At 44.2% G+C, this 23,856-nt stretch overlaps 1 protein-coding gene across 5 annotated transcripts in view; it reads right to left on the reverse strand.

Annotated features, from left to right (window-relative positions):
- PDE4C (phosphodiesterase 4C) overlaps positions 1 to 23,856 on the reverse strand; it is a 1,504,034-nt gene that overhangs the window by 254,647 nt on the left and 1,225,531 nt on the right. For all 5 annotated transcript variants that reach the window (XM_069649259.1, XM_069649258.1, XM_069649260.1 and 2 more), the window contains one exon: positions 5,601 to 5,713. In XM_069649259.1, coding sequence (XP_069505360.1) covers positions 5,601 to 5,713 — 113 coding nt within the window. The remainder of the gene's footprint in view (positions 1 to 5,600; positions 5,714 to 23,856) is intronic.

Raw genomic sequence — 23,856 nt, forward strand, 5'->3', positions numbered from 1 at the left:
TTCCCTAGCAAAATCACCCAGAATGTATTTAACTTTTCCCTTAAATTGTTTTAATGTCATGCCTGGAAGATCCTCCGATGCCATCTGTTCCCACTTGCTCGCCATATCCAGAGTCTTAAAAATGTGGCTATTTATAATGAGCTGGGATCTAGTTATGAAGCATCATAAATCACTGCCTGTAAAGTCAGCACTGGGGCCCTGGCCAATTTCCACATAGTGGTTCCACAACCTAATTGAACCCTATGCTATTAAGGCATGAGGAATGGAAGGGGTATGCCTAAAAGGAAAAGGGGGATACCCTGTCTCATCTGATGATGTCAGACTTTCCCCCTGAGGGTCGCCTCCACTCATGTGATCCTGCCGCAAATAGCCGCCCCCAGGGTCAGGATTAGAGGCTACCTCTGGAAAAGGAGTGATGACATCTTCCGATTCATCACAATCCTCATTGCAAAACTTGGGCACTCCATCTAGAAAGAATCCAGACAACAGAAGACCCTTTAATGTTTAGAAAACTTAAATGCAATACACCAGAATAGAAAACTGCTCTGAACCCAGCGTAAGACATACAGACTACAACACGTCGCGAACAATACTGCCAGCAGTACACTACTCAGCATCCATTCAACTAACGCCACCCCACAGTGAACACAATGGCCAAATATTCAACAAAGGGCAACCCAACAAAATGTCCAAACCACAGCAACCCAACCACATCGGATTAGCATATCAAGAAAAGGGATGCAGCTCTTTCCAGCGCCACCACCTCCATAGAACCAGGTAATGACACATGGAACAGAAATATGACAAAGAGCAAATATCCAAGAAAACACGAAACATACAAAACACAGTCACCCAAAAAAGAATGGTAGACCGTACAGAACCGCTCCTCGCCCCCAACAATAAAAACAATTTTAAAAATGTCTCTCACCCTCATTCAACACATGCTCGCCGGCACAAATGGCTAAACGAAACCCTCCGCCCACACCAACAGAGTCACAAGTCTACACATCTCCACTAAACTGCTAAGCCCATGCACTGACCAAAACACACAATGCCCCTCAGGTCTCTTATCTGAAATAAAAATGCCTCTGGGTACATATCATAACCCACCTACACAACACACCCAGACAGATGCCAGTTGCTCCTGGTACTACTAGCACCAACCGTTAAACACAGTACTTGTGACTTTTCCCTCCACTTCCCCAACCATCCCTGCCCTTTTTCCGTTTCAGATACACATGAGTGCCTGGAAAACATGAACATGGCAGCAGTGTGTGGTACACCCTAATACCAGAACATAGCATAGCACCAGCTTTCCATTACTAAATATTGAGGAAGCAACCCCAAACTGTGACATTCTGCTGTTGTGGGGAACAGCTGGATATCATGTGCACAGTCATTTTGATGTTCATAATCCAGGATGGAAAATGCAGGATGACATTTTGGGGTGAGGCATGTGTGAGGGCTCATTGGCTGTTCATATTGTACTCCTGGGAGGTGTGGGGAGGGCTGGAGAAAAAGAGTATTATGTTCTTGTGGGAGTTTGGTCTAAGTGGGGGTAGATATCTTATACTGATTTGTATTTATGTACTTGGCTGTTTTGTTGCATGCTAGTTTTTCACCAAATGCCCATTTCAGAGTGTGGAGTGTGTACTGTCAGATCTTTGGGTAGGTGAGCAATGTTTCAGACATCACCAGGTAGTTGTGTTGTAGCTACATCACCTATACTCCTGTTGCCTTTGGGGGTTGCCTGTTTGCATTCCGTTTTCTGGATGCGGTTCCTTGGACTGATAGCTGCGAGTTGCTTTTGTTGTGTATGGTTCCTGATGCTGTACTTGGTCGGAGATCCGACTGTCTTTAGTACAGGCGTGTTTCAACCAAGCCATCTCGGCATTGTTCCTAAAGTAAGGTTCCTCTGTTAGGAACAGAGAGAAAGACATGAAATGCACACAACACCACTGCCCTCGACCCAGGTGGCCTGGATTCTGCGCTTTGTCTTTCTGAATCTTGAACTGCTGATCGAAAAAGAATTCCTGCATTTGAAATTGTTGATTGGGGTGTAGAGAGGAGCGAGACTACTTGCTGGCTGCACTACCACTGTTCACTGCCTATATTATCTATTTATTTGTATTTATTATTATGTTCTCCTCTGCTCTGCACTCTCCACTCTCCCGCTTCCATGCACTTTTCCCCCTTTCCCATGCACTTGCGCATACTCAATGTCACTGGGCCTAGTAAGATTGTTGGTTTGTTCTCCCCTGTTTCCCCTCCCTTGCCTGGTCGTGCTCTAAAACACTTGTGTACGAGCGCGATATAAATAAATTATCATATCATATCATATGTAGGTAACTTCAGCCTTTGGACCTCAAAGCTATATGCATGATGCACAAGATCTTGAATTGGATTCTGTATTCCACTAGCAACCAATGTAATAAAGTCACGGAAGGTGTAATATGGATATATTTGTAATAGTGAACCACCTTCTAGGCAATCCGTTGTCAATTATTTGTAAAATAATAAGTAGATGTACATTGAGTAAGCCAATAGTCTAGTTTCACTCACCAGTAGTCTGATAGGGGCACAATGATATGGTATAATAGGTTATTTATAACGTGTTCATACCCAGAGGTTTCTAAGTGCGGACTCAGGGATCGAACCTGTGTTTCTCTGTGCGTCTTCCTTCCAAGGCAAGCACATTGCCCCTGAGCTATCCTCCAGAGACAGCTAAAGCTCTATATGTTGCCATTTGTAAAATGATAGGTGGTAGATATGATCATAGCCTGCATATGTCTGTAAAATATATGTTTATGATTATCACATAAAATACAAATGAGGGATAACCTCCACACACCAACAAGGAACCTCTGTTTTGCACCCCAAGAAAGTATATATAATACATGATAATGTACTCCTTGGTCTTGGTTGAAGCTTCTTTTTCTTTATTGAGTTATATACAACAGCTGCAGTACATCTTGTCTCTTCAACTCCTAGCTATCGGCCTCCAACATCCATATTCTGTTCTTCTGGCGATTCCGCACCCTGCGCAACAGCATTCCAGGCGGGTGCCCCGCATAGCTCCCATGTTATGTTATGTTATTTCCATTTATATAGTGCATCACTGACCCGGAGGCCTAAGGGCGCACCACCATAACTATATAACAACATGCATGGAACACACGAGATGCATGACAACTGGGGCCAGAAAGTGAACGTGTTTCCCACTCAAATCAGGAACAAAAAGGTACTGGCACTCAAACAAAGGATAGACAAAGGCATCCCCAGACAGCGAACAGTCCAAAGGTGTAACCACCGAAAACATGTAAGCATCACAAACTCACCCACCACAAAAGCGCTCTGACAGCTTTGAGCAAAAGGGTCATATGGGTTCAATAAATCCAATGTGATCACATAATCTACAACATATACCCAAAGGGAGGAGTGAAACAAAGGACCTTTAGGGTACGATATAGCCTGATGGCAAACTCTGAGAAATATTGGCCCACGGCTTCTCTGAAAATACTGAAACCAACTTTGCTGGTGGTCTGACATGTGGCCAACCCCGTGCAGGGCTAGAGTGGTCCACCGTGTCAACCCCTACCATGAGGTCATAAATGGCCACTGCAATATATATTGACTACTACATCGACTCGTCCCATTTTTATGGGTGGAAGGAATCCTTGATTGTTTGAGGTTCAGACACACCCTGTTCTTGTACTTCTACAATATGTTCTAAAAGTGTTGCTATCACTGGCAGGTGCGATAATTATCCATTTACTTAGGAAAAGCGAGAACCAACAGTTCCCAAAATCTGCATGAGAAGCTTCAGGTCTAAGAGTCTCAAGAAAAGCAATCGTGCAGAACTCCCAGGAGTATGATATAATATGATAAACGTCATTTATAACGCGCCTGTACGAAAGCGCAACAGGACAATGAAGGTAAGGCAGAGCGAGGACAAGACAAACAATCGTTCTAGGCCTTGTGTCATTCAGATCGTACAAGTGCGAGAAGGAGAAGTGCAACGGTAGAGGGAGGGTGGGAAGTACAAAGGAGAAGGGAGGGGGAAACAGGCCAGCAATGCTCTGAGTAAGTGCATCCATGGCACTTTTAAGATATTGCTTATAGATACGTTCTCTTTGGGATCAATTGCTGGGAGCATCTTCTTCCCCTATTTTGCCTTTGGACCGCTAGGAGACCCCTCTTATATAGGGGTTTGGATTTTCTAATAGTGTTACTTTGGTCGTCGCTATTTTTAGTAGCTGTGTGTTGAGGTCTTCTACCTGTCACTATGAACATGCTTACGTCTCCATTTTTTCATGTAGATTGTTTACAAAAACATGCCATTATAAAACTCAAAGTCCCAGTGATGTCAATTCCTCTATTGTAATGGAGGGAGTTAGGGGTTGTGACATCACTTTCGTTATTTGCGCCTATGACTCTGATGAAGTGACTCCGCTGTAGTTAGTCTGACTGTCTCCCAACCTGGTGCTTCAACTAAAGTCAGAGGTGAAAGATGCTGAAGGGCTTCGCCCTGCTCAGCCGAGACACCGCATGCAGCATTTATGGAAACAGTATTAAGACTGCAGGAATTAGACCACGCCTAGGACACACCAGATCTTACGGCATCTAGCAGGCCGCAGGGCCTAGCTCTGTGTGATGAGATGTTATGCCATTGCACGGATGGGCTTCGGATCTGCTAGTTAATGAAGACCCAGTAGCACAACACCTGTTGGGTATATGTACAATATAGTTATCATAAATAAGTCCTTAGGCGCCCACTTAGTATGTGAGCAGACAAATTAAATGAAAGCAACATTAAGTTTGTTCCGCAGTGTAACATCGCCAGTAAAAAATATGGTATTCCTCACTGGTCTGGCCCGGGACATTTTATACATTCAAACCAAGATGCCATAGGAAAAGGTAGTTGAGACGGCTAAAGAACTACAGAAGAACCAGGAGGCTGCCCACCCAAACCGACGCTACCCGGCTCCACCAAGAGTACTAGCATGGGTTTTAGCACAAGTCAACCATTGGGGGAGGAGATGGGAAAATGGGACCTCATAGTCATTTTTGCAAACCAGCTTTACGTCACAATAGCGCATTTGAATCAATGGTGGTACATAACATCTGCTGAGCTTTTAACCCGTGTAATAGGGATGGAACAACGTAGAGTTCATTCAGCTTGTCAAACATCATCATAAAGGTTATTTTGAGGACATGTCACTTTCATTGGTTGGTTCCCTGCCATCCATGCACTGACAACACCATAAGGAAATTGGGAAATCTCCAGAAGAGCCAACGCGTCTGTGATTGGCTCAGCCGCAGGCATATCAAACTTTCTGGGGCACCAGCATGTTGGGGATTTTGCCCATTTCCTTATGGCCCATCCAACTCTGCCACAAGTGGAAGGAGGATAAACTCTGTTTCCAAATACAAAAGCAAAAGAAACTGTAGAATCCACTGTGTGTAAGAAACGACATTGACTATTTGATCCAGAGTTAGAGCGCTAACACATGAGAGTATTATACTTGAGACAGTTGGTACAGTTTGGGGCATCACCAACACTTGGGGTACTGGATAGCAGGCACTTATGGTCAGTTTACCTTATTGGAGGCCATCTCACTGACTGAATGCCTGGTCTGCAGAGTCTCCAGCTGGTCCAAGCACCAATCCAGCTCTTCCAAGGTCTCCACGGCCAGCTTCTGAAAGGCATCCTCTGCGGAAAGAGAAGCAGGCATTGAGGTGAAGTGCGCCCGATCGGCCTGCCAGCAAGCCCCAGACGGCCAGTGTCATGTCCAAACGTCAGCCTCACACCTGGGCCAGCCGGTCCCCCACTCCAAGCATTGGCCCTGGTCCCCTCCGAAGGATGCAACAGAGCCCAGTGGTATCCAAAGATGGGTAGGCCTAACCCCTAAAAGTTGCCGTTGCTGCTCTTCCGATGGCAGCAGGTGGGACCCCTCCGTCGTGACCCCACCGGAACTGCAACCAGCTCAGTCTGATATCCTTCTGCCTCCCCACCCTATTCTTTCCCCTCTACAGATATCGCCACACCGAAGGTTTAATCTTGCCTCAGTCGGTCTTCCGTCTACTTCGCCGAAGGAAACAGGTCAACAGAAGGCAAAATTGGGCGAGCGAAGAAGGCTATGCGGCTCACAGATGCCATTGATTCTGCGAAGCATCGTGCATAAATATTTTCTGAAAATTGCAGCCATTGTTGTGTTGCCATGGCGACTCAACAGGGCTGAGCTTCCTTTCACTTAATGGCCAGGCATCCAATGCAAGAAGGGCATCCCCCCCTCCCTCTCGCAAACATTACAATAAAATCGCTCTATTAAACCCCAGGGAAATAACATCGGGAATGTCCGCGCCGAAAAGCACCAGATAAGGGCTCTGTGAAACCCCGGGGAAATACAATTACGAATGGTTGCTGCATTACTTCAAAACAGTGCAGCGTCTACAACCCGTTCAGCCACAGGACTGTGCAAGGCAGAGGAAAACACCGGACTGGAGCAGCGAGGGAGGCTGGCTGGGATGCGCTCCCGCAGCTAAGTTTCCGACTTTGGCACCTGAAGGCCTGAGCTTCAGCATCTCGCTGTGTTCAGCAAATAAGCCAAGGCAACAATCTGTCCCGTCCCCTGCCCCCCCCCCCCCCCAGCACTCCACCCCCAGAGGTTGCTTTAGCTGCCGAAATTGGGACAGCTTAAAAGCTGCTTTTCCCGAGAATTAAGTGGCGTGTTAAAAAAAAAGGAAGCACTTTGTTCCGCTTGGAGGCGGCTGTGTGTTGAACAAGACTCCCTCCCCCCTCACTCGCTAGTCAGGCCACGGTACAGTGACCCCCCCTCCAAACCCCCTCGCAGAACGTAGGCGCACATCTCCGAACAGCGATTTTCAGTTTGCGAGAGAACAACCCAAAATTTAACATTTAAAATGGCCAGAAAAATTAGGAATGAGTCAGACAAGCAGAGAAGTTTTACCCCACTGGTGTAGTCCCAGCATGTTCATTCCCCCCTACTGGCCTATTGCAAAATATGGAGGTGTTTGCAAAAGGCGCCTCCGGAAGCGCGAAAGAGCTGCGCAAAGGGGGTCTGTTTACATTCATATACCATTCCATGACACTATATTTCCTTCCTGATGTCGCAAAATTCTGACCAGGCAATTCGGTTTGTGGTGCATTTCCAATATAATAATTTATTCTAAATGCCTGGTATCAAGGCTTCTAGGGAGCGGTGGAGATTTCCCGGGAGACATTTGCACCCTGCACCTATTTTATTTCCAAATATTCGAATAGGAATAGGGCTGTTGGACAATGCGTAATATGGGGCCACTTTGAACATTAATGCCAGGGCCTCTTTTACTTCCCCGTCCACCCCTGCAGCGTATATATTCAAATCCCTGACCGGATTCTGTTGCATCCTACAGTTGATAACGTCGCAGGCATTTTCAGAATGTTTTGTGATTCTTTTTTTCGATCAGGAGTTTTTATGCAAAGAAAATACACAATACAACCAATTACAATCATATGCATTTGCTTTCCTGTGTCGTCTTTCCAGCTAGCGCCCTGAAGCAGACTCCTACAGTAACTATGCAACATACAAGTTAACGCTATTCCTTTTAGCGAGCTCTAAAGAAAGGCTGAGTTGGAAGGGCTGATGCGACCTGCAGGTTAGATGGAAGTTTTTGCAGGAGGCATACCCATTGACTGAACCCGTGCATTTACTCTCAATGAAATCTCATGCAAGCTAGGAACTATATAATACGTGTGTTTTGTTTCACTTTATATTTTTCGCCACACAGATTTTTTGGCATATTTTCACTCTCCCTCATCATGTGCACGATTAGAGTGGAAGTGCATTTTTATCACTACACTTTATAATGCTACAGAAAGAATGAGTCACATTGGGATCCTCAGTGGTGATATATCATGTTATCGTCCCTTTATATTGGGCCACTCAGCAGTCACGTCATGTTTTGATCCCTCATAATGGGCCTGTCAGTGGCGATAGGCATGTTATCGTTGCTTCATATAAGCGCCTTCAGTTGTGATACCATGTTACCATCCCTTCATATTGAGCCCTTAGTAGTGATATCATGTTACTGTCCCTTCATATTGGGACCCCAGTGGCAATATCATGTAATAATCATTCCTTCATATTGGCCCCTTATTGGTGATATCCTTTTATCGCACCATTTACATTTGGCCTTCTAAGGTGATACTGTGTTATCGTCTCTTTATATTTGGTACCTTTGTGGTGATATCATACTATGTCCCTATCATATTGAGCCCCTCAGTGGCAATATCATGTTATCATCCCCTCATATTGGTTCCTTAATGGTGGTATGATGTTATTGTCCCTTCAGATTGAGTCCCTCAGTGGCAATATGTTACTGTCTCTTCTAATTGTATCCCCCAGTGGTGATATCATGTTATCACATTTTCATATTGGGAGACTCAATGGTAATATGTCATTGCTTTTTCATATTGGGTCCCTCAGTGGTGATGACAGACATTACTCACCCAGTAATAGTCGTTCTGGTGTTTTTACCTGTTAAGAGTCACATGCTTGTGACATTCCGCAATCTAGTGCTAGGTCTGGAGTACTATAACTTATTTCCTACCAAAGTAAAAATAGGCATTGACAGGGATGTGTTTCACCACTGCAACAACCACTAAACAGCCATTCGAACATATTTTAGAACTGGTGCAGTTAATCAAACTCCAGTCCGGGAACATGTGGGGAAAGTGTTGGATAGTGGCTGAAAATAAATATTGATGTTTGCTTTCGGGGCTCAAAACACTGCATACCATTCACAGGGCTGTCCCTGTCATACTATCACTACACTATATCTATGTGTGCAGGTACCTAGAGGGCCCATATCGCCCAAGCTCTTTGTTTCTTTTCTGTGCCAAGTGAGAGTGTAATAGTATGGCCGTAGAGGCCGTTTGATGTTTGCACCTAGAATATCCCCTTAGGTAGTCAGTAAAGTACCATTGATTCCTGTGTAAATTAGGGAGATTTGGTGGAAGTATGTGCTTCTAAACAGAAGCATGCACCATAAAGACTATTACTGGGCAAATGAGGTTTTCCTTCTGGGGCTTGCACATCTCTTTAGCTTTTCAATGCATAGATTAGTGAGCAGAGCGTGTTACTGGTGGTGGATGTGCGGGTTGGACAGCAGAAAGTAGGTTTTGCAATACTGCCTGACCATGCTCTTGTTTACCTATACAGTACTGTTTAGTTAACATGCATACGGATGCCTCTGCAGCAGCCTTAAAATGGTACCTAGAGGTATGTTTCCTAGAAATGCTAGATTAGCCCCTGCCCCTCTAGTAGAATGAGCCTTTGGAGTGGTAGTAAGAGTCATTTGTGCTAGTATATAACATTTATGAATGCAATGTAATATCCATCGGGACGTTTTAGGCCTCAGTGACAGGGCTGGGCTCTTGTCCTGTAGCAAAGGAAACAGAGTTGGCTTATCGTTTGTATTTGGTTTTTAGTTCTGTCCTTGTAGAAAATTAAATTACTGCTCTTCATATATCTAGTGTATGAAGTGCTCTCGCCACTCTTGCCACTGGGATTCTGTAAGAAAACAGGGAGTTCAATAACCTTGTTCATGTGGAACTTGAACATGTATTTCGGGAAGAAGCATGGGTGAGTTCTGAAAACCACTTTGTCTTTGTGAATGGTAACGAGGGGCTTGTCAACTGCCAAGGATTGTAGTTTGTTTACCCTTCTTACTATTGAGTGATCACTGTTAAAAAAAGACCCCCTTATATGCTAGGTGCTTCAGTGAAAATCCATGAAGGGGGGAGCAAACGATGTAAGCATTATTCTGTGTAGGACAGTGTTTAGATCCCAACTAGGAGCCTGGTTGGCAATTGGAGGGTGTATGCGTTTAACTCCTTCCATGAAGGCTTTCACCACTGAGGTTTTCCACCATAAGACACCAGTATGTGGCTAAAGTTGTTAATTGTACCTTTAAGGAGTTAAACAGTAGCCATAAATCCAACAGGTATTGTAAGCAACATTGTCAATAGCTGTTGCCCCCATTGGGTGCATGGCCTTCTTTGTACAACAAATTACAAAACATGGCCACTTGTTGAAGTCATGTCACGAATGTCAACCACAGCACATTGCCCTGGGATCCTAGCTACTTCCGGGTACCTGGATGCAAAGCTTGGGCATTTGGCCGTTGTACTTATTGCCTACAAGTCTAAATATGCAGTGTGTCATTTCTTTATAATGTGTCTGAGCACCTGTGCTCAATTCATTCTCACCTTCTTGCTGTGTAAGCCTACTGAGGTTGTCTGCCAGAGAATTGGCCACACCAAGGACATCTTGGCTCGGCAGCCAAGTCTTTTGACCTATCCACCTGTGGAAGATTTGCTGTGCCACCTGCAATAGAATTAAAGAGTCCCCCCTCCCTATTTGTTTAGATTAAAAATTGCTCTGGTGTGGTCGGTCTTGCCCTATGTTAGTGTTTGGATACTGAGATGTGCATTGCGGACGGACAAGAACTCTAGTATGTTGATGTGTAGAAGAGCCTCTTCTAGAGTCCACCTTCTTTGCACCATCAGCATGTGAAGATGTGCTTTCCAATTTGTAAGGATGCCTCTGTCATAATGGCCATTTCCACTGGTGGGCATGAATAAATATGATCTCGTCAACATGTTTGTGGCATCCACTGTTGCACTTTGTACTGCAACCATTGATTCATGTGTTATTGTTTTAGACTGATTACAGGGAAAATTGTTGGATTACTGTGTTTTAAGGATTATATCTTGTTACTTCTTATTTTCACGTGTACATGTTGTAATCATGCCGACTAAAGCTGTACTACTATTTCAGATTCAGTACAACTTACTTTGTTATTACCACCAGCACCCAATGGCTAGTAACCAACTTGTACTGAGCCAATGTTGCAAAGGGCTCATGTAGTGGTGCATTTGGCAATGCACAAAGCCATAATATTCAGCAGTTCATGACTTTTCTCACAGTGTATTTGATGCCCAGCTAAAAAAGAGGAACACTTGCCAGACTCAATTGAACCCCCTTGTTTAATGAGTAAACCATCATGATGTGTGTTTTTATTTCTGCTCCATGTCCTTACTTGAGAAATGTACTTTTACACAAGACTTGAATTGGGGATGTTTTCTGAAAGCCCTAATTAATAGAGTGAGGCTATGTCCCTTTGTACGTTCTGGTAACACTTTGTCCCAAGTCAGTCATTTAAGTAAGGGTAGACGCTAGAATCTTTGTGAACACACATGGTGCCCAATAGGCAGAATCTTGAACTGATGATGACTTAGCCCGACCTCAAACCTTAGATATATGCGTTTTTTATGTAAGATGTAAATATGAGAGTATGCATCACCCATGCTCAGAGTGCCCATGTGATGTGCCTTGACTAGCAATGGAATGACCTCTTGACGTTCGAAACTTTAGTACATTTAGGAACTTTTTTGAGGGTGGAAGTCAAGGACTTAGTGCATCCTAAAGTCGTTTTTTGGGGCAAGAAAGCAGACGGTATTGGGTCTATTGCTTGACAAACAACTGGTTGAATTGTTTTAGCTCATTTTTATTGCTTGTATTTTCCCAATAAATGTAGATTGTGAGTTGCAGTTAGGCATTATTGGTGTTGGGGGGATATGGGCAGTGGGGGTTTCTGGGGCATCTCCCCCATTTGGGGGAATTAACATTTGAGCAAAAAAAAAAATGTGCAAAAAAGAAATCAAGCAATAGACATACATTCAAGTAGACTGAGTAGATCCCTGTGTTACATTAATCTGGGAGGACTTACTTGATGGACCCCTTTTGAAACAGATGTGCCACCTCTGCTTCCAATATCAGACAGTGTTTCTGTAATGTTTTTGCCCTTCTTGGTGGGATGTTGTGTAGCAGTGGGTGAAATTCCATACAATATCTGTATCTTGACGATGTCCAAGATCCACTTGTTAGTGGTGATGGCCACCCATGCATGGGGATGAAAATGATAATTTCGCCCAGACCGGGGTAACATGGGAGGGAACCTGGTGTAGTAAATCATGACTGGGAAGCTACTGCACCAATTGTGGAGGCACCTCTGGGTCTACTCTGGCCCTTGCAGGTCTGCTTTTTCTATGCCGGTAGCATCCTCTGTGCGGTTGCCCTAGTTCGAAATGTGGTCCATTTTGGCCACAGCCATTAGACAAGTTTTCTCTTCTTTCCTTATTTACATCTTTGGCCATTGGAGTCTAGTTCATTCAGCATTTTAAATATTCCCTGTTTGTCTATGTCTGAACTGAAATGAATGCTACTTATTGAACACAGAGTTCTCCCTGGAACCTCTTTTCTGAGGTATGACGTGAACAATAAATGAAGACCGTAAGCAGAACTTCACACAGAGATTATGATGGGACACCCCCATACTGTGTGCCGGGATGACCTGTGTGAGGAAGCCTCACTAGTCTCTGCCGCTTCACCGTCTATGGGATTTCTACTGTCTCACTTGTGGTCTGTGTGAGGAACATCTGATCTCTGTACCTTTTTCCCTGAGATCCACACTGTACCCCAGTGGTGGTCTGTGTGAGGAACGTATGCTCTCTGTACAGTTTTCTGTGAGATCCACATTGTATCCCAGTGGTGGTGTGTGTGAGGAACATCTGTTTTCTGTACAGTTTTGCGTGAGATCCACATTGTATCCCAGTGGTGGTCTGTGTGAGGAACATCTATTCTCAGTACAGTTTTGTGTGAGATCCACATTGTATCCCAGTGGTGGCCTTTATCTGTACAGTTTTCTGTAAGATCCACATTGTATCCCAGTGGTTGTCTGTGTGAGGAAAATCTGTTCTCTGTACAGTTTTCTGTGAGAACCACATTGTATCCCAGTGGTGGTTTTTGTGAAGAGCATATGTTCTCTGTTCTGTTACCCTGAGATCCACATTGTATCCCAGCGGTGGTGTGTGTGAGGAACATCTGTTCTCTGTACAGTTTTGCGTGAGATCCACATTGTATCCTAGTGGTGGTCTGTGTGAAAAGGGGAATTTGGAATTCTGTCTGATGTATTTGATGGAACAATCTCCTGTCCCACTAAAGGCCCATGTAGAAAGATGTCTTGACCTCTGTCCAGTGTCGCTGGTGGTGGACCTGAGGCTGCTTGGTTATGGACCAAAAGACCACGCGACCCATAGGTTCAAGATGGACGGGGGGCATCGTAAAGTCTTTTTTTGGAATGAGGAAGCAGGCGCTATTGGGTCTATTGCTCGACTGGTTGAATTGTTTTAGCTCCATATTTTTGCTTGAATTTTCCCATAAAATCTAAATGGTGAGTTGAGGTTTGGCAATATTGGTGTTTCGTGGGGAACGGTGATAGGGGCAGTGTGCGGTCCAGGGGGTCTGCCAAATTCTGTGTTAAAACATTTGTTTTAAACAATTTGAGTTAAAGGTACATGTATGCCCCACCCCTTGCCACACGTGATTACTTCTACTCATGTCTCAAGAACTATAAATATAGCAATTAATTTCATTATTTATTGGGGTTTTGTAAGGTGCCTTCTGCAGAAGACCTGCTTCATGGCACATCGAGAAAATATCACTCTAATTAGAAAAATTCCCACATTACAGATTCTAAGTGCTCAATGGTTTTCCCACGATATCTGGATCCTTTGGTGCAATTTGATAAGCAAATAGCACTACATGGTTAAAAGCCAACCAGAAGCTGACTAGAGAGCCCAACAGATCTGTCAACGAGATACAGAAAAATCATCTCAGAGCACAAAATTTACCAAGGGCCTGCCCTACTAAACTTTAAAATGTCACACAACCTGATTCATCCAGACTGTGAGACCATAAAGGTGGCACCATCTGAGAAACACTGCAGTGGGATGCATGGATTCACAGAGAAGAAGATTGCGTGTATACATAGGATACATGATATAAGTCATTTATAACACACCTGTACACAAGTTTTTCTAGGCATGAGCACAGGATCAGTCCCTAGTTTCAGCCTGAAGGCCAGGGCAGTTCATGTTATAATGGACTGCTGCCCTGTCACTGGCACATCTCAATGGGCTGTTTGAGTGTATGAATTGGGCCACCAGGGAGACAGATCTTCATTTATCGAGACTTCTTAAGAAAACATTGGGGCGAGTGGTATCCAGCTAGTTGAATTCACAAATAGGCATTTCTTTATTAGAGTGGTCCCAGGTCTTTAGTATGGCACTTTGATGACAATGTTATTATCGACAGTGTTGTCACCACCAAATGCCCTTTCCTCAATCTTCTCTGTCGATACAGTGCATGCATACGTGCCAGCAATCGCTAAGGATTGGTTTTCCCTTTAAGGGGGGTTTGGTGTTTGCAGCCCTTTCTATCATCATACCAACCACTCCAAGCATGTTACTCAAATTCTGTCCAATCACCATTGGCTTCTGGAGTTTTCCCTGTGTTCAGGGAGGAGGTAAACTGACACAAAACTAGTGGTGAAAATAGCAAAGTAGTAGCAACTCTTAGGATGGCAGTGGGGTGGTTAAGGTGCAGCGTAACCCACATTTAACATTCAATAAAAGAGAGTCCACACAAAGATGTTCTTTGTTGTAAGTTACAGGTTCATAAACCAAAATAGGAAGTTATTTATTTAATGAATTTATTTATATTGCGCCGAAGGCCCGCAGGCACTGGGACACACAATTACACACACATAAAGAACAGGACAGGAAGGGAAAAAGACCAGGAGCGTCCAGCCGGTACCGTTAGTCAGATGTTTACTCTAAGAGTAAGGTTTTTAAAGACCAGCAGAACATCCTTGTGTTTACTTCCTGTCTCAAATTCAGGGGAAGTGAGTTCCAAATTTGAGCTGAACAGAGAAGGACCTTCCGAAACCATTGGTACGTTTGAAACTAGGTAAATTGACCTGTGCCAGATTGAATGAACGCAAGGTTTTGGTGGGTTTGTTGCGGGACACCAGTGATACGAAATAGGTAGGGACAGTCCCATGGGGCATCGGTGGACAAGAGTGGCTACCTTGAAATGTATGTGCAGGAGTACCGGGAGAAAATGCAGGTCTTTTTTATGGGTGGAGATATGCTCTCATCTGGATATTCCTTTAATGATTTGTACAGTATCATTTTGAATGATTTGACTTTTTTGAAGGCATGAATTATTTGCACCAACCAGGAGGGTATTGCAATAGTCGAATCTCGACAGTATGATTGCTCTAGCTATAATCAGAGAGTGTGTCTCCAAAAGGAAAGGTTGGATGTGTTTTAATAGGCAGAGGTAGTACGTTAAATTCCTAGTGACCTGGTTAACATCGGCTTCTGCACTCAGGAAATGTTCAAGATAGGCGCCTGGTGTTTTAACTTTGCCTATTACTGGGATGTTATCTGGATTTTGAAACTCAGGTAATCTGAGTTCAATTTGGTTCTGACCTGAGGAGACCAGAAAATCAGTAATTCTATTTTGCTTCCAGTGAGGCACATCCAGCTTTTAGTCATCCATGACTCAATTATACTGTACGTGCTTTGGAGGTTAGCCGTATCCAAGTCATGGTCTCCACTGATCTCGAAGACGAGCTGTGTTTCGTCAGCAGTTGGTAAAAAATATACCTATTTTCTCAAGAAGGCCAGAAAGCGGTCTGATATATAAATTAAAAAGGATGGGAGACAAACAGACTCCCTGGGGGACTCTGCAGTTGATGGAGGCCGGTGGGTATGGAGCATCCCCCCAGCAGATTCAAGACATACGATGTGTCAGGAGGGACTGGACCCACTCAGTTGTTTCTTTCACACAGTTATCTAGATCTCCCAAGGTGTAAAGAGGTCGAGGAGGTCGGACACTGCTGATAGATCTAAAAGGACCAGCAGTCCAGACTTTCCTTTGTCCATTATTTCCAGATTATGTGTTTGGAGGTCAATGAGTGCTGTTTCTGTGCTATGGGATGGTCTGAAACTGGACTGCCTACTATGTAAGAGACTATTGGCCTCCACAAAAGCTTGAAGCTGTAACATAACAACTTTATCCAGGATCTCCAAAAGGAAGTTAGTTAGTGACTGGTCTTAAATTGTTAGAGTCCTTTGTTTCTAGACCAGGTTTCTCTTTCAGAGGGGTGAATCTAACAGCTTTGATGGTTTCACAGACATGTTTGCCTCAGAAGGAGGAGTTTACAAATCTGGTAAAGAACGGGCGTAAGCCTCTTTATAATCCCGGATCATTTTAGGTGGAAGAGTGTTTTCTGGGCATGACGTGGGGTGCATTGTGGCCATATTTCTCTTCATGTCTGGAATGGTGATAGGCATAAGCTTACGTTTTAGCTGCTCTTTATTGATTGGCAGCTTATTCACTAGTTTATCATTAGGTGTGGATTTGGCCAGGTCTTTTTAAATATTATTCCGAGCTTTCGCCACCTTTGCTGCAAAAGCTACCTGCACTTCTATACAATCCTGAACCATTAGTGAGAACGGTGCAGATTGGGCTTTAGGTTTTTTCAGGAGTTTTAAAAGCTCTAATAATGTTCTTGAGTTATTATTAGCCTCCTTAATCTGTTTGTCATAGAAGTTCTTTTTTGTTCCATAATGGTGGTTTTATGGGATTTTTCCAATATTTTCCAGAAGGTCTTCTTAGAGTCAGAGGGACATTTCATCATTGGGATTCTACTTTTCGTTTATGGGTGACCCTGCCTGTTGAGGTCACCAACAATGTCCAGCATCTGGAAGATTATTTGGGAATCAAATCCACTAGTCAGGTCAACATGGGTATCTAGAAATCTGAATACGCTCACTAGGGAATCCACCTCTTATAGGAATCAAAGGAGATGGCAGACTGGCCTCTTATTGGCTGCAAGGGATACAATCCATCTTTTGCGTTTCCAATTGCACAGGCCAGTATGCGTGGTAGGCAAACACAAGAACCCAAACTCTGTTCATTTTATAAGTCAAAATTCACTGGCGCTGGTTGTTCTGAAATTGTTCCAGTGGTGACAACGAAACACTGGAGGCAAGGAGGATGATGGCTGGCCCACTGGAGAAGGTATTGAACCAGAGGAAGTCCAAACCCTTGAAGGTGGAGTACAGTGTAGGACGATGCCAGCACCAGACAGTTGCCGGTCTGTTGCAGTGGCCAGAGTTCAGCTAAGAAATTGGACTTCTCAAAGTTCCAAGGATACTTGTAAAGTTCTTGAACGATTCATAGATTCTGTAACAAGAAGCTAGGACACTATAATTTAATGGCAATCAGTGTTTTCTGGTGTGCTTGCTTCTTCATGACTGTTTCTCACAAGAATGAACGAACAGCGAGGCCTTGCTTAGAAGACTAGTCCTTTGAGGTTTTCAAACCAGCTGTTCCGCTAGGATAGGGGAAGAGAGGGATCCATGATCTGTTAACTGTTTCTGTTGTCCCGAGAAGTACGGTGTCCTCAGACACGAACAGAACTTTGCAGTCAGGCAGGTCGTGGCAGTTGCGGCAGCAAGGCTCTCTCACAAGCTTCTTCAGTTTGGCGTTGTCTTCTCATGCATTGGGACTCTTGCTATCCTTAGTAATGAAGGGGTCTCCCAGGTTATAGAATAATATTTTGAGACAGTTCCATGGGTTTGCAACACAGTGATTGCCATTGCTGCAATAACCGCGCTGGTCTCTGTTGCAAGATCACTTGTGCGCCATAAGGTCTGCAGTCTCCTATATGTTCAATACCCCACCCAACACCTTCACTGCCATTTCTGTTCAAAGTAAGAGCAACCCTTAACTCCCATTGTTTTTGCCCTGCCGCATACACACCTACTTTGTGTTTGTGCGGTACAGGTTTTTCAGCCCCAAACAGACTCTACCTATTCCCTACCCTCTACACGCCCCTTCCCTGACCCATCACGCTCATGACATGGACTGTTGCTGTGCTTACATTAGCAGTGCAGTGAAGACCTACGCTGCAATTGTGGTGTTAGTAGCACCCACACTGATAATGTCAGTACAGTAAAGACATGTCACCTGCAAGAAAAGTGTTGGCTGTCCTTCAATCAGTGGCGGCTGCCACATTCATAGTTTCCTTGGTTACAGTAAGGATGTGGAATCTGCTGAGCCCGAGTTGGCTTGTATGAACGCCAGTTCTGGAAACAACTCCTATATCTACCAAAATGCTTCCCCGATGCAGCGCACCACACGGACGTTGGTTTACACAAAAAAAAGAGAATGGTATTGGACTCACCGCCACGGTATGCTGTTAAAAGAGTGGCATCACAGTCCAGAGAGTTGGTGGACTTGGCTTGGCACAAACACTTTACACAACCTTACATCTCTCCCTATAGAAAACAGTTGCTAAAAGACTTTACAGAGTTGGGCCGCGGTTACATCTTGGATCCTCTTTATCAGCCCACGGTTCTTATAGGTCCATGTTGTCAAAACTGAAAGATGTCCAAGAGGCAAGAACAAAGAGGGCTGATAAAAAGGAGTAGGCATGTTTGAGGCACCTAGGTTGGGCAGACATATTTTCATCTGGTGGAGGCCACCATCTGTACCTGTGCAATCTTGCCAACCCACAAATTAGGTGCTTTGTTGCTCTTGTAATACTTTACCATTAGCAACTGATATGAAGAAACGGAACAATTGAGTCTAAAATGTAAAATCTCTGAGGCGGAGGACGGAAACTTGCCTCATTTAATTCTCACATTATTTCTCACATGATTCACTGAGATCACTATGCATTACTCCTCTTCTCAGGACTCAAGGCCTCTTGGACAATTCAAGTGCAGCACTGTCTTTTCATCTGGGTGATTTTGGCAGAGATATCACCAAATCAACAGCTGGTTTTATCTATTGCCATTCCAAGATGTGCATTCAAAAGAAGTAAGAATGTGAAAGCACTCATAACCAGAAATAGTATATGTGAACCAATCAGCAGACAGTCCACCTTAACTGAGGCATGGGTTTCACTAGAATTATGGGCCACAGTGCCTGTGGCAACTGTAGATGTTGCAGTTCAACAGCCAGAACCACAATGGTCGACATTGGATTAAATACCCCATGGCAACAAAGACAGTCCGCTCATTGCAAAACCCTGTGGGTCATCTATGTTATCTGGTGCCTGTGCAGAAAGATCTACATTGGCAAAACAGAACAGTCAATCCAGGTTTGCATCGGGGAACACAAAAGTTGCATTAGAAACAAGGTTTTAAGAGCACCGATGGTAGGTCACTTCCTGATGGCTGGACATACTTGTGATGATGTGAAGTGGTCGATACTCAGTAAATTATACCACAGTCACAATATATGAGACAAATAAAGATTAACGAAAGACGAAACATGTATAATTTTTCTAACCAAGAGACATGTGACCGGTATGAATGAAAAATATTGATTGGCACATTATATATGAATGCAACCTGACACGACTAGGGATAATTATTGGTAGATCCACACTAGAACTCTACAATTTAGATTTTGAATAGATGCACTGATAGTTTTAGTACAAAGTAGTTAACTTTGCGTCTTCGTTGTACTCAACAAAAAGAAACTCCTCACAGAATAACATTGTGTAGTTTATTTCCTCCAAAATGGCAGCTATGTATTACGTCGATTTACACACAGACGCGGTCTAGTCGTGTTTTGTTTAACGCATCTATTTAGACTACGGTGCTGTAGAAAGACGGGTGCGCTGTCGTTGGAGAACCTAAATGAGTTAGGTGCGGGTGGTCTAGACATATACGCAGAGGATTGAGTAAGTAATTTCGCTTTAACTAACATTCCAAACAGGCACTTCCAGAATAGAAGCCAGTTTTACTTTGACGCTTCTCCTGTCCCTCAGTAGTCCCGGTACTAATGTACACGGTTGGCTTTTTGTTAGTTTCTTTTTTTGTTGGGTTGTTCATGATGTTTCTCGCTGGTGGCTACGGACCCATGCGATGTGTAGATTGGAAGCATTCCACATAAGTTCCATGACTCGATGACCCTGGGTGACTACACAGCCCCTACCGTTCATGCGAACGAACACACAAATGTAAAACACGTTGAATAGTGAGTACATTCAGAGTATTCTATCGTATACTAACTGTAGCTTTACGTATACACTCCTGTCGTGAGACACTCTAATACCATCAGTAATCTATTTATGAACTAACTAGTACGTGTTTTGAAATCGGTGTAGACGAGAATTGATGACCGCTGCAATGCTATACTATATTGCAGATTGTGTGCGGTGCCCATGTTTTCAAGAGCACCTCCTAGAGCACCTATCAACTCCATTATGAGCGACATCCCAGACTTCGCTAGTTAATAAGTAAGTGGTTACGGTTTGAGCTATGCTAACACATTGTATAAGATTGTGACTTTAAGTCACTAACTCCTGCTCCATACTTCTATGCCTTTTTAGGTAGGAAGCCGTGAGGTGGATCGAGACCCTCAGATGCACTACTATTGAAAGTTAATACAAGCCAAGAGGCTTTGATTGCCCATACTTTTTTTAAAAAATAAAATTGGCGGTTATGACTGATCTTTTGCAAGTTTTGAGGTATTTTATTGTTGTTAAATGGACTTTTGTATTTTAATCTTTCCTTTCGTAGTTAGGAATATTTTTTTGACCTTTTGTGTTTTTTGTGCAGGAGTATGTTTTTGAATATCTTATCGGCCGTCAGGAAAGGCCTAATCACCTGAAAGTGTAATGAAATCAGTCATATGAATCAGGCATCGCAGGCCCCGTTCAAGTGCCTGGCCCTATCCTGTCTTGGCTTCTCCTGTCCTCCCCCTTAGATGGAGGCAGAGGCCATGACCATTCATGGGAACTTCTGTTTCACACAGAAGCGGTGCAGCTTTTACATGGAAACCTCACACTGGAGGTTAAGCCAGCATCATCCTCTTCCAGGGCATCCTGTGGATTCAGCGCACTAAATGTCACTATTCATAAATTAATATATATACTGTTACTGGCCAGTAAGCCCACGGCTAACTGTGTGTAGATACTCACAAAAGAGGCGATCTTGGGTCTCCCCAAGTCTTTGGGGCCATGGTTCTCTGAGGAGTACATTGTAGAGTCACTACCCAGAGGAGCATGTCATTTTGGCCTCATTACGGGACACATGGACTGCAAATTAGTCAGAATAAAACAAATAGATAGGCGGCCTCTCACCGGAGGTAGTTTGGGACTTTTGCTGGCACAGCCCTAATGGCCTTTAAAGCTTTGCAGAGATCTTGGCCAGCATGTCGACTGTTCTGAGTGTACTATGATAGAGTACCTATATAGAACCTCAGGTCCTCAGAGGGTGCCTCACTCTCTATGCACAAGGTCTCTAGTTTAGGCACCATTACCCCAGATTACATAAAGGAAATTTACTGAACTATGCATGCGTTTTCTGCCCTGAACTGGCCTAATGAGAAGCCAACGCATTTCTCTTTAGACTGGTGCCTCTAAAGGACTGCTAGCAAGGGGGTATTGCTAGCCACAAGCCAGACTCCCAATTTTGATCTCTGAGAGACCGTGGGCTGGATTTTAGTATTGTTGTCATGAATGATCGTTATAGGACTCTCTCTGATCAGACTGCAAAGTTGAGTTCCTGGTTGCCACGCAATAAAAATATGATTTTGGGAATGTTTTTAAGTGTGGCGGTGAAGAGTTAGCTTTTCCTGGAATGTAAATCAGGTAATCTGAAAGTTATGGGTGTCTTTGATTTAATTAGTCAGACTATGTGCGAGATGGACGAGGCATGACTACTCAATCAGCCCCACCACCCCAGCCACCAGAAAAGGCTGAGAAGGTCTGGGTTTTGGTGCTCAGCTATTCTAGCCACAATACAGTCTTTTCTTCTTCTAGTGTTGTTTGCCAGTTGTGCTGTAGCATTGTCGGCCTGGGACCCTGGAAACAGCAGCGGTCCTGCATCTCACTAAGCACTACATACTTTTTTCCATGTAGTTGAGTCGTAAGTGCAACCACATTTCCATGGGAAATATTGTCAGGCTCATGAACACAGAGAGCTCGTATCGCGCTCCCTCCTGGCAGATGCACTGCGACCCCCGCTCCTTAGTACAGCTACTTTTCAATATAGATACTATAAAAACAATTTAAGAAAAGGTTCAAACATGGACCAATTGTCATTATCCAAGGATCACTCAAAGGGGCAGAAACTCCAGGTGCTAACTCTCCTGACCCTTGTAGAACTTTCTGTCTTGGACTAGAAACACCAATCTCCTGATGCAGGTATGTCCCAGGTACACAGGGAGACAAAGCAAGGGGGCTTGAGGTCAAAGTTCATCATAGGATCCCTGTAACGTAAGCCAGTATCCTTAGTCTTTAATATTACAAATAGCCAAGACTCTAAGTAGAGGTAAACCATATCTAGGATAGGGCTACTGGCTGTGTGAGCCCGCTGGCACCTACTCCAACCTCTCCTGTCACTTATAAAGTGGAACCATTGTGAAACTCAAAAGCAAAGGCTAGCGTTTGTTAAAGGAATTAATTCCAGGATAAAAAACCTCCATGGCCATGGAGGAAAAACCCCAAAAGAACAAACAAGGTAATGAAAACACTGCCTGGTGAATGTAAGCAAAGGGCGGCAGGCCACCGAGGCTACAGAGAAGCGCGGGGAGGGGGGCAAAGCATTGGCACAACCGGGGACCGGGCACAGGAACATCATGCAAAAAGGAAAGGAGGCACGAGCAGAAAAGAGAAGACGGGGCCCTGGCACATTGCGGGAAACAACGCAGGGAGAGAAGGATGTGCCAGTGCAGGGGAAGAGCAGGGAAACAGGAAAACAGGTGGGGAACTAGGAAAACGAAAGCCATTAAACTGGGTGTCTTAAGCAACGACATGGGAAACCAGCACTAAGCAATGCATGGAAGTCTGAGTTATTTCTACATTTCCATGGTCCTCTACCTGGTTCCTGGTACCCAAGCGTCTCTGAACTACTTGTAAGTTAAGAGCAAGCACTTCTGAAAGCAGAATACTTTTGCTGAATCCAACAGCATAGCGTAGAGTGTGCTATGATGGAAAAGATCTTGAAATGCTTCACCCTACCTAGGACCTCCTCAGTGAGGAAGCCAGTCCAGTTGCTATTGAGCAGGAAGTGGTTTTGCTGAAAATGCAGACATGACCATAATCAACGGTATTACCCGAATTGTTCGAGTACAATTGCTCGAATGACACAATTGACCGTTTTGCAGTGGTCCAAATTGACCTTCTGCACAATTGGCCATATGTTCATTTATATATATGTATATATAATGGGTTGGGATGGGGTAATAATAATATAAGGGATTGGGTGGGGGGTTTGGAGGGGTGGATTGGGTGGTGGGTTGTGGGGGGTTTTCCCCCGCATATATATCCTAATTGACAGTTTATATTCGGTCAATTGTGCAGAAGGTCAATTGTCATTCGGACAATTGTAATACGAACAATTCGTATACAACCGAAGCAACAGACACAGCTCCCCCGCCTAAGACTTCATAACAACATGTACTTTCCTCCTCTCCACGTTATTGAGTAGCAGTACTCCCCTTAAGTGAAATTGGAAGTGCAGGTTCCGAGCGCCGGGTAGAACTGGCCCATTTAAAGCCCAGCTGCGACCTATTCTGACACCACGAGATCTGAAAGAGCATTGGTCATATTATTGTTTACATACATGTCACTGCCCTCTGTTGACAGACACCTCTCCATCATCAAAGATCTCGGACATCAGAGGACCCTTCATCAATCAAGGCCTCTATGTTGATTGGGGTCTCTACATCAAGAGAGCCTGAACACTGAGGAAGCTCTTGACACTGAGGTAGATAAGGATGCAGAGAGAGCCTGCGGCATGCATAGCTCTATGTCTCCTTTGGCTCTGGGGGACACAACATTCAGGGGAGGGCCACGAAGGATGAACGCCCTGCCGTGGCACATTTCGGGGGCCCATTCTGACAAACCGAAGTC

The sequence above is a fragment of the Ambystoma mexicanum genome, chromosome 1p, assembly GCF_040938575.1.
Source record: "Ambystoma mexicanum isolate Mex_15411 chromosome 1p, UKY_AmexF1_1, whole genome shotgun sequence".
Lineage (NCBI taxonomy): Eukaryota > Metazoa > Chordata > Amphibia > Caudata > Ambystomatidae > Ambystoma > Ambystoma mexicanum.